A 12,313-nucleotide genomic window follows, 5' to 3' on the forward strand; every position below is an offset into this window, starting at 1 on the left:
AATAAAAAACCTTCATTCTTGTATGGAAAACTAAAATTGAAACATATGTATAAATTTTAGAAAAACAAATTACATTTTTTTTCTTTAAGTAGTATGTCAAAACAGAAGTGAGGGTGAGAAAGATTTTTTCTGAAATTCATGTATTCAGACTGATAACTTTAAATTAATGTTAATATTCTGTTGGAAGTGTACAATTTAACCTGTTTTATATTGACTTGACTTGTTTTATATTTACTTGGCTCCTAAATGACAAATGATTTTTATTTTTTATTTTAACAAAATATACGTCTAAATCATTTCAAAGAAAATGTGACTAGGAGACAAATAGTTACCCCCAAAGCTCCATCATATTTCTCATTACACCTCAGTGATAAGACCTGATGTGGATTCCCCTCTGCATGGTGTGAATATGTTTTATCACCAGTGGTTAATAAAGAAGCTGCTTTTGGTCAATGGCTTAACAGAACATAGCCAGGCTGGAAAAGATATATAAAAAGAATAGGCAGAATCACTGAATAGCCATGTAGCCACCAGAGAGAAAGACACAAACTGCCAGCCAGAACCTTGCTAGTAGACCATGAGCCTCATGGTAAAACATAAAATAATAGGAATGGGTTAATTTAAGATTTAAGAGCTACCTAAAAGAATGCTTAAACTATTGGCCAAACAGTATTGCAAATAGTATAGTTTCTGTGTGACTTTTTTTAGAGTTTGGGTGATCAGGAAACAAACTAGCAGCCTCACCCAACAAAGATCCCTTCAAAAAAAGGGAAAAGAATACTACAATTAAAAACTTCCAGTTCCATTACCAGTGTTTGATCAAGCAGGTATCCAACAGTATCTGCTACAACCTTTCCCATCATTAACCATTATTCTTAAAGTAAAATTTAAATTTAAGACTATAATATTTTTCACATTGCATATGATTTCTGAGATTTTGAAAGCAAATAGTCTATTTCCTTCAAGAAAATGTTGTTAAAAACACATAATATTACATTATATGATCATTAATTATGTATTTAAATATTGGTGGTCTCCCGTTTATACATAATGACACATCTAGAAAATTCATTAGTTGCAATTTAAATTTACTGAAAAATAAATAAATTACAATATTTAACATATATAAATTTTAATATACCATGCATACACCATTCTTTTAGATTTTTCAAACATTGTGAGATTAATGAAATATATAGACTCCTTTCCCCCTCCAGATTACTGCTTTAATAAGAAATCTTTTATATTTTGAGAAAAAAAAGACTTGAAAAATCAGGCTCCTCAGAAAGGTATCAATAGTATCCTCTATAGTAAAAATATATAGAGACTATTACACCATTTTTAAAGGACACCTTTCACAGACCAAGTCCCACTCACATAGTTACATTGCTAAATTTTTTTGCTGAAAAGTCCCCCAGGGTACTCATGGGGAATAATAGACATTGCTTTAATTAAAAGTTGCTCTCAGCTGCTACAACTTAGTAAGATTTTCTTTGCATGAAGGAAAACAGCCATGGCTGATTTCAAAAAAAAGTATGCTACATTATTGGCATAAAGATGCAACAAAATAAAAATCAAAAAGGTGTCAAAACTAAAAACAAAACTTTCAGAATAAAATTGAACAAAAAACAGATTTAATATTAACATATTAATTACAAATATTAAATAAATGACAGAATAAAATTCAGATCAAGGAAAATGAAAGTGGAGCCAGGTCTGGGACCATACGAATGAATAAACACAGTAAAGGCAAGGGGAGAAATATTGAGAATGTGCAGAAGTTAACAAGGAAGATCTAGGATTAATCTCATTTAGGTCAAGTGTCTAGGTAAAGAAATAATGAGTTGAAACTTCTAAAGCCCATTATGTCCTTAAGTGTCTCCTCATTGTTGGTCTTGTCTCTGTCATTCTCTTCTTTCTCAGCCACATTTTCATCATCTGTCATAAGCTCCAAGTGGTCTTCTGCCCTGTCTTCATTGTTACCCTCTACCAGACCCCTTCTCTGATCTGCCTCAGATTCCATCTTCAGTGTGGTCTCATCTATCCACATAAACTGCTGTTCTGCACCACCTACGATTTCTCATTTTCCATCTTGTGATTGCTTTTTCCATTCTTTTTCAATTATCCTCCTTCCCATGCTTTTCAGTATGGAATCCACTTTGTTGTATCTGGGTCAGCTTCTTCTCAATGTACCAAAGGCCATTTACTTCTGACTTTAAAGGCTTCAGAGAAGATCCAGCTGAACATTCTTAGAACCGAAGTCACTTTTGCTCGTTTCCTTATGCATGATAATGTTTAGGGAAAGAAAAAGAAGAGAGGAGACTAAAGAAAGAGGAAGAATAACACAGGCTGGATGTAAGGTTGAGAGTAAAGCAGCTACCCTGGGTAAGTCCGACTAGGAAACAATATGGAGAAGCCTAGGATTGTCCAATAACTCCTCAATAGACAAATAGGAGAAAAATCCATCTAAAGTTGTGAGACAGGAAGATGCCTACAGCCTATTGAGAGCCTATTCACTTCAAGGTTATGAATTTATAATTTTTATACAAACGTGAAGAACTGAACCCTATATTTTAATGTATCAGAATTCTCTTTTAGTTATGCTACACCTTTACCTTGCCAATGATCAAATCAATAGGTTCTACAAAATGCAGATATCAGACTTAAACTGTAGATCAGATGTCACTCTACAAGTCCTACTGGCAGTTTTACATTTATGTGTCAGTTATAAAACTGTTTAAGTAGTCAATGTTTAATCAAGAATTGTAAATATTTTTATAATTTTTTCTGTAATATATTGACTTCTTGAAATTTATCTTGAAGCATGGTTCAAGAATATAATTATTACTAGATTTATAAGACCACGATATGGAGAATACCTGTAACATTTCAATTTACAAGATTTCAGTATAATATCTCGTAATTAAGCTACAACAAACACTGTATGGATACACATATCTTTGTATAAAATTCCAGGTTTTGTAAATATGTACTATGAAGTAAAATATGTACAATATTAAATATACTACAAAATTATGTATTTTGCAACTTCAAAGGGAAAAGATACAAAATATTTTAGAGTGATTAATGAAATACATGCATTTATTCAGTCTCAGTTTACTCATATTGACTTTCTATATAATTCAATTTCTTTTATAGTGATTGACACAATGCCAAACATAACCTATAATTTCCTGCTGATGAAACACATCACAGAGATACATGTGTTTTAAACAATCAGAACACTAATGGAAAGAAGAACAAGTTGAAAGGAAAATGTCTATAGTTTGGACACAAGGAAGGTTTCTTTCTCCGCAACCTGTTTGAAGGCTTTGGACTAACCACTCAACAACAGAGAGAGTTATTAAGCACTGTGATGTAGCATGAGCCTATGAATACTTCAAGGTTATTGTGAAGATAATAGTGTAGATAATAGTAGCCAAGAGACTGTGTCAAAAAAATAATGCATGTGAATGTTCTTCATAGTTGTAAACCTAACCATTCTGGAGTACTTATATATGTTCATATATATATATGTATGGGATTTTTATACCTTTCAATGGTTGGAAAAAAATTTAAAAATTGCTAATTTTACAATCTCTGTAAATTCTCAGAAGATACAATTTATGTGTCCATCCATCAGCTCATTTTAAAAAAGTGTTTGATCACTGGGCAATGGTGGCACATGCCTTTAATCTCAGCACTCGGGAGGCAGAGGCAGGCGGATCTCTGTGAGTTGGAGGCCAGCCTGGTCTACAAGAGTTAGTTCCAGGACAGGCTCCAAAGCTACAAAGAAATCCTGTCTTGGAAAGAAAAAAAATCAATTTCATAATCTTTTAAATTACAGTCATTCTTTGGCATCATTTTTTTGGGGGGGGGAAATCATCTTGTTTAGCTTAAAAAGGCAAAAGCTAAGATTACATACCTGATTCATTGATCACCTTTTGAGGGCAAAAGAGTTTTTTAATTGCATCTTTCATGTCCTTATTTCTCAGGCTATATATAAATAGGATTGAAAAAGGGAGCAAATACAGAAAATGTAAGAGCAATAATGTTAACCCAGAATGGTGTATAAGTGGCAGAGAATCGAAGATACATAAGGGCCACACTACCAAAAAAACAACAGGAAGATAGCAATATGGGAGGCACAGATGGAAAAGGCCTTCTTACGTACAGGATAACAATAATAATTCTTACATAAGAAAGGAAAATAATCAGACTTGTTATCAGAATAGCGAGAGCATGAATCATATCTTGAACCAGAATCACAGAGGCATCTGTACAGGCTAACTTCAACAAAGGGGTGAAATCACAGAAGATCTGATGGATTTGATTGGGACCACAAAAGGGTAGAGTAGAAATCCACACAATCTCAGGTAGAAGGATGAGGAAGCCAAATATACAAGAACCAGCAGTAAGCTGAGCGCACAGCCTCAGTGTGATGGTGTTAGGATAGCGGAGTGGGTTGCAGATAGCAACATACCTGTCAATAGCCATACGGTGAGATGTGTCCTTTCAGTGTTTCCAAGGGAGTGGAAGAAGTATATTTATAAGTTGGCTAATGAAGGAGATGGTCTTGTGCTCACTGATCAGATTGGAGAGCATCTTAGGGATGGTAGCTGTTGAGTACCACATCTCAAGAAATAAGAAGATGCTTATAAAATTATACATGGGATTGTGAAGACGGGTGTCCAGCCTCACAGCAAAGAAGATCATCAGGTTTCCTGCCATAATAAAGATGTAGATGAAAAGTAAAGGGAAAAAGTACAGGAGGCCACCAGTCTGGAGCTGGAGGAAACCAGAAAAGACAAATACAGTCACTGTTGATAGATTTCCCATTCTCCATATCTCCATTTGAGCGACCTGTGGATGAGGGAAAGGCCATGTTCAACTAATGTGGAAGAGGTTAAAGAGGTACAAATGTAAATATGGAGGCTTGGAGATAGATGGTTAAGTTGGTAAAATGTTTGTCAACCAAGCATGAGGACTTGAATTCAGATCCACAGCATCCATGTGAAAATAGTCGCTGTGAATACTCATGTTTATATTCCCAGTGCTGGGAGGTTGGCACAGCAGGATCCCAAAAGCTTTCCCACCAACCAGCTAGTCAAATCACTAAACTTCAGGTTCAATGGGAGTACCCGTCCCAAAAAAGAAGGTGGAGAATATTGGAAGAGAATACCTAACATTGACCTCTTGCCTCCACCTGAGTATGTACACACACATGTGCCCAATTTATGCACACACATGCAAACCTTTACACATTTATATATGCCAAATACACACAAATTTAAATGCTTCTTTCTTTGGGTTATATTTCTAATTTGATACTCTGAGATTAAAAAAGGTAATAACCTGCCTATATTTCTAGGTTTGCTTTTGGGTGAGCATACTATAATGTTTAATGGAGTGGATTTATGTCAAACATACAGAGCCTGAATTTTATTCACTATTAACTGGATACTGGCCAACTTACATAATTTCTCTGAGCCTTACATTTTTCACTGTGCATGAAAACTGCTTGTGTTGAAGAGTGTTAGTCAAATGAGTTAACGTATAAAAGAACCTATTATTGATATCAGTATTATTTATTTCCTTGCCTAAAAGAATTACGTTAACTATAGCTTCTGTAGATAGTGCTCCTTCCCCTTCTTTGATCATTGTTCAGGTAGGTTTTTTTTGTTTGTTTTTGCTATTCAGAAACCATTCTGCTTTACATATCCCTGTTAAAATAATAGCAAATACAATAGAAATCACAGTCCTCATGTTATGATTATACTTTTGAATCAGGTATAGCAGCCTACTACTCTTTGAAGGGTTTTGTTATTAATTTCCACTAAACCATCATTCCTGTGTTTTCTAGATAGAAATCACTGTTTAAATCGCTGTTTTGTACTTATATGTGTTGAAAGTCATGTCCATTGCTCATTCTGTATGTCCGCAGGAACACTGGAGTCTTGATCTTCAAGTCTGCTAAATACACATTTTCTGTTGAAAAAAAGTACTCTCCCATAGTTTTCCATTATCCCAAATCTCTATCTTTTGACAGATCTATATACTATTCTCTATTTTTACTTTCTAATATTTCACTGTGGCAGCTTCAAATTTCACTATGATATGCTCTAGAACTTTGGTGACTTTTTAGCTTTTTTTTTTCTAGGATACCTCTTTGCTCATGCTTATTTACCTGGCTAAATTTAATCTATCCTCAAGTTTCAATTCAGCTCTTATCTCTCATGAGAAGGCTACTGACTGTTGCCACACACACACACACAAACACTTATACATACACTTATACACACAGAGTAACAGACACTCACATACACATTCATACACACACACACACACACACATCTTAGTTTATCTTTACACTTAGTTTATCTTTACATCAGATTGTCTCTATCATCATTCCGACACTATCAATGAATGCACTTTGTGTTATTGTTTTTAACGTCACTAGATTCTATTAGGGTACAATTTACCCTTGATAGATGCTGGACACGTGAAAATAGCTTCTTTTGTAATGAAAACATTTTAATTGGACTTCAAAATGTAATTATAACCAAAGAAATCTGTAAAGGAGGCAGGCAGGAAGGGAAAGTGCCCTCATTTACACTCATGAAGCTGAGCACAGGACGAATAACTAACTGCTATTTCCTGCTATTTCCCATTCAATTCTACAGAGCCTACAGCTCCGAAGATGAAATTCTCATAAGCTCAAACCAAGTTTCAAATTCCACACCTCTAAAAGTTCTCAGTATTTGAACCCTCAGCGTTCTGTTACTGAGTGTCTCATTTCAAGTAAGAAATGAATACACTCCTTTGACTTCAGGAGCCCCAAACTCACCTCTGTCAAGTCAGGCTTTTTTCACTCTATCCCTGGACCTCTCTGTATTTCTTCCTTCAATATTTCTACAAAGTTCTTATAAGCATCTTTGAAACATCCCAAAGGGAATGGAAACTCCACTGAGGTTCTATTTCCTCAATAATGAAAGAAAACACTTCTCTCCTGGGGTCAATTGGCAGACGATCACGCTCTGTGCTTTCTGTTTATTAGATCCTCAGGTAATGGAGACAGTGCCCAGTGGGATGAATTCTTACAGATTCATCTGACAGTTGTCACTCCCTTTCTTACCAGTTTTAGGATTGAAAGAGCCATTCGATATTTAGATATGGCACTAGGAGTTGCTGTGCCAAAAAAAAAAAAAGGCCATAGAAGGATGCTGTCATTGTTACATTTTTTTTTAATAAAGAAAGAATAAGTCTGGCAGTATTGAAGATGATTTTCTGACAAATGTCATCAGGAAATTAATGAGTAGAATACAGAAAAATTTCTATTAAAAATTTGTCAGTCAGCATTCAAAGAAGAAAGTGAAAATAACACATTTTTTTTCTTCTCAAAGGTTGTAGTAGGTCTGTCTAAATTTGTCCAATTGATTTGTTGAACTCTTAATAGTTCTTATTTTTCATTGTAAAATACATCAATGGCTGGTCTCCTTTTACCCTATTGTATAGTGTCTTTCTATTTATTTTCTTCTTTTACTTCTTTACTTTCCCCCATTCCTAAAGAGAAAATGCACCAACAAAAGATGGCTACATTGAATTGCCATCAAATTTGAATTGATTTTGTGCATCAAAGAATGATCATCATACAACATTTTCTAATATAATGACGATTTTGCCATTCAGAAGCAAATTCAATGAAGTTTAATTGTGTGTGGTACGATGAGTAACATGTAAAAATAATTGGAAAGCAGAGAAGAACTAGAGGATCAGGTAAATGGCTCTGAAATAAAAAAGAGAAAATGAATGCATTTTGTAAGGAAATAGCAATTTATCAAAGGGGAGGCAGATTCAATTCAAGTATAATACTGTTATAAGTACGTAGTGATAACTACAAAACAATAGAGCATATTTAACTTTCAGTACTACTTTCAAAATGAAGGAACAAAGAGAAGAAACCAGCTTCATGAAAATTTAGGAGTAAACATGAACATGATTCAGCAAAGATTTTCTCCTTGTCTATATGTCTTATAAAAATAAAGCATTTAATTGGTGACTTGGTTATAGTTTTCAAGGGTTAGTTCATGATCATCACAGCAGGGAGCTGTTAGGCATGACACTGGAGCAGGAACTGATAGCTTTACATTTTGATCCACAGGCAGCAAAAAAAGAGAGAAAAAGTCTGGGATTGGCATAGACTTCTGAAACCCCAAAAACTCACCCCCAGTGAACCGCCCCCTCCAATAAGACCACACCCCCTCCAATAAGAACACACTTCCTTCAAGAAGGTCACACCTCTTAATACATGGGCATGCCTCCAAATCTTTTCTCAAGTGGTCCAATAACTGGGGCCCAAGCATGCAAACATATGAGCCTATGGGGGTCATTCTCATTCAGACCATCACAACTGCATTTCATATTTCTAGTGTTCATATATTGTTCTTTAAGAATATAGCTTTAAGAAACTATCTCTACCCCTTCATGAGGTGGATTTCTTAGGAAGCAAATTTGTCCTGAAAACGTACATTGGGATGTCAGCTCAGTATGTGTAGTATTGGGTTTGTTCACAACTGAGCTCAGTACTATAGATTTTCTATGGCTATTTGGTGGTAATTAAAGACTTTAGGTACATTATACAATGTGGAAGAACTGGAACAAACTGTAACCTCTGGGTAGATATACTCATGTGACTCAGGCAGGTATTTTGCAGATAGCAGTGAGTAAGAAGCACATAGGGTGTCTACATTTTAATTGAGAAAAATTTAAATGGTTTTTAGAATAGAAATAGTCTGCTTCATGAGAAACAATTTAATTTCAGTTTCTAAATATCCTTCTTTCCAGCAATCTAACTAATGATCATATACTATACTTGGATTGTCAAAATAAATGAGATTAAAGCATGAAGTGGTATTGCAGAAGATTGAAGATCTGTGTGTGTGTGTGTGTGTGTGTGTGGTGTGCATTGAATAACAAAAGGGAGAAAATGTGAGAGAGACAGAAGATGAGGGAGGGAATATACATTTCTGATCGTAAAATATAAAGATGAAATTAAGTGACCCAATTGCCCATAGTAAAATGAAAGCTGGTCCCAGAGTCTAGGAAGGAAATGCCTGCTGTGATAACTTGCAAGTTTCAATTGTCTTAGCATCCTGGGAGCTACTGGATACCTCAGCACTTCTCTAACGTGTGTTTCAACTTTTTCTCAGACTTTTAATCTCAATAAATCCAGTGGAGAGGTCAACTGTGAAATGGGAAATCCCACTTGAACTTTGATTTCGTTTTAACCACCCAGAGTTCCTCAACAGCCCATAGCATCTCAATCTCCTATTATCCCTTTCATAATAAAAGTGTAGTTTTCCATCTAGGATCTCTTCCGTTTTCTCTTGTAACATCTAGCAGATGCTCCTTCCTCACTGAGGTCTCACTTGCATTTGTACCTGAGGAAATGATGGCAATCACTTGAGAAAACTCACCCTCAAGGAATGAGAATATTTTGTTTTTGTTTGACTTTATCTGTTGTAACATTGCTGATGTTTTTCAAGTGAGTGTCTTTGATTATAAGTGTACTATATAATAGAGAGAATTAAATAATGGTTTTGGCGTTTTGCCCAAAAGAACTAGTATTACTTTTCCATTTCTTGAAAAAAAATAGGATTTTTGACATTTTAGGCTGTTTAAACTCTATCTCTTCTATGATAGGTTTTTTTTCTTTAGTTACTATTGTTACATATATGTGAATAATTATGCAAAACCTGATGAATTTGTTTAGTGTGGCTTGTGTGCAAAAAATAAAATATGTGAATTTTAAATGTATCAATTATACCTTGATAAAGCTGTTAAGACCCCAAACCATGCACAATGTTAAAAACTCCATCTTAAATATAATAATGCAATTTTAAATATTTAACTCTTTATTATCTTTGAAAATTTTCAATACTTAGTAATCCTAACTTCATGTTAATTGAATTTGGGGGTGAAATAAAATTTTAATACATGGGTATTAATTGCTTTATTAATAAAGAAATCTATATTTGAATTGTAGAAAGCAATCTAACTCATATATTATGAAAATAACGCATCTCACAGGCAGTTCCTATTATCTATCTATCTATCTATCTATCTATCTATCTATCTATCTACCTTTAATTTTTTTGTAAATATGTCAAGATCATTTTGAACAAAAAAAGTCTGATTAAGTTGGACGAATTTAACCAAAATTTTCAAAGGGAATGAAGGTAGATTTTTTCCTGCCCTCTGAGAATTAATAGGAACAAAAATGATAGAAATTTTAGCCACATATAAGATTCCTAAATATATGCTTTTAATATATTTATATTATAGCATTACTTAAAACATAAGAAACCATTGAACCATTTTCAATGACAAATAGTAGCAGCTAACACTTGCTTTTAATATAATTCCAAAATGGCTTTGAATAACTCACTTAATTTTAAATTAATATATGAGATCAAAATAAAATAATCTACTTTAAAGTTACAAACATGAAAATAAGAATAAAAAAACTGACTAATCATTTTTTAAATATGCAGTACCATCTTAGTATAAACTTTGACATCTATAGATATTATTCTAAGTGCTTTATTTTTCAATCTGTGTTTGTTATTAATGCATATATAATATACATAATAGTTTTGTATAAAGTTCATGTTTACAAAACAATGTTTCGTTTGTTTATTTCACCCTTCATTGTAATCTAGACAAGTAGTCGCTATCTAAATTAAATATGTTCAAACAGAATAAATACAGAAAGATCCGCAACAAAGATATAAAAAATATCATTGTACCAATGAATCAATTAGGTGCTAATTTTATGGTTTAATATGTTGGAGTTAAATCTGGAGAGAGAGGTATTTATGAGAAGATTAACTTGTAGATGTAGACAGCATCCTTTGAGAACAGAGAAGCTTCTTAATTGCAATCTTCATGTCCTTATTTCTCAAACTATAGATGATAGGGTTGAAAAAGGGAGCAAGAACTGCAAACATCAGTGCAATGGCTGTGTCCAAAATTGGTGGAAAAGTAGCTGAGAACCGCAGGTACATGAGGGAGACACTGCCATAAAACATCAGAAAGACACCAAGATGGGCAGCACAAGTAGAGAAGGCCTTCTGGCGTCCTTCGCCAGAGGGAATCCTCAGGATCACAGTGATGATTCTGATGTAAGAGATGGCTATCACCAAGACAGAGAAGATGATGGCCACAGCATGAACCACATCCTCTACCAGAATCATGGAGGTGTCCGTACAGGCCAAACGCAATACAGGTTCAAAGTCACAGAAGATCTGATGAATTTGGTTGGGACCACAGAAGGGCAGCGTGGATATCCATGCAATCTCTGGGAGCAACACAAGAAAACCAAAGATGCAGGAGCCAGCAGAGAGCTGAGCACAGAGCCTGGGGGTCATGATGGTTGGGTACCGGAGAGGATTACAGATAGCAACATACCTGTCTATAGCCATTGTGGTCAACAAAATACCCTCCGAATTTCCCAGTGAATGGAAAAAGTACATCTGCAAGAGGCAGCCAATCATGGAAATTGTCCTCTGTTTGCTGATGAGGTTAGAGAGCATTTTGGGAATTGTTGCAGTCGTATACCAGATCTCCAGAAATGAGAAAATGCTGATGAAATTATACATGGGGTTGTGAAGACGAGCATCCATCCTGACTGCAAAAAACACAATGAGATTCCCAATAACAATGAATATGTAAATGAAGAACAAAGGGATGAAGAAGAGGACACCACCATCTTCAAACTTGGGAAAGCCAGAAAAGAGGAATTCTGTCACTGAAGTGGTTCTGTTACTTCTCATTATAGTTTCAGCAAAGTTTATCTTCATGAGTAAAATTACACAGCTCAATTCCTAGAATGAAAGATAAAAAGTCAGACTTATTGGTTCATTCAAAAATTAATGGAGAGCAAAATTTAGAAAAATCGTTTATTTCTCTCTCTTCTTGGATTAAGAAATAGATATCCACTTGGTACCAATGCTGTCTCTCAGATATCTATGCATTTGTTGCTTCCAGTAGTGAAGAAAAAACTATCTTCATAAAATGTATGTCCTACTGAAGAATAAAAACAGAAAGTAAAATGTGGACACAGCTATTAGTAGAACATTTTACTATCATACCCAAGGCCCTGTATTGAATTCTTAGTACCACAAAACAAAAATAATATGAAAATAACACATCAAAAATCTAAGGTTTGCTGAAAGTGATGGTGCATCTCAGTAGTCGGAAGGCAAAAGCAGCTGGATCTCTGTGAGATCAAGGCCAGCCTGGTCTAGAAAGA

At 34.6% G+C, this 12,313-nt stretch overlaps 1 protein-coding gene and 1 pseudogene across 1 annotated transcript; both read right to left on the reverse strand.

Annotated features, from left to right (window-relative positions):
- Nucleotides 1-3,917: 3,917 nt before the first annotated feature.
- Nucleotides 3,918-4,854, reverse strand: LOC101999305 (annotated as a pseudogene).
- Nucleotides 4,855-10,886: 6,032 nt separating this feature from the next.
- On the reverse strand, nt 10,887-11,834 carry LOC101983768 (olfactory receptor 6K3-like). Its single transcript, XM_005368537.1, has one exon. It carries the CDS (start codon nt 11,832-11,834, stop codon nt 10,887-10,889), a length of 948 nt encoding a protein of 315 aa, XP_005368594.1.
- Between the last annotated feature and the right edge of the window lie 479 nt (nt 11,835-12,313).

Source organism: Microtus ochrogaster, unplaced genomic scaffold (assembly GCF_000317375.1).
Source record: "Microtus ochrogaster isolate Prairie Vole_2 unplaced genomic scaffold, MicOch1.0 UNK35, whole genome shotgun sequence".
Lineage (NCBI taxonomy): Eukaryota > Metazoa > Chordata > Mammalia > Rodentia > Cricetidae > Microtus > Microtus ochrogaster.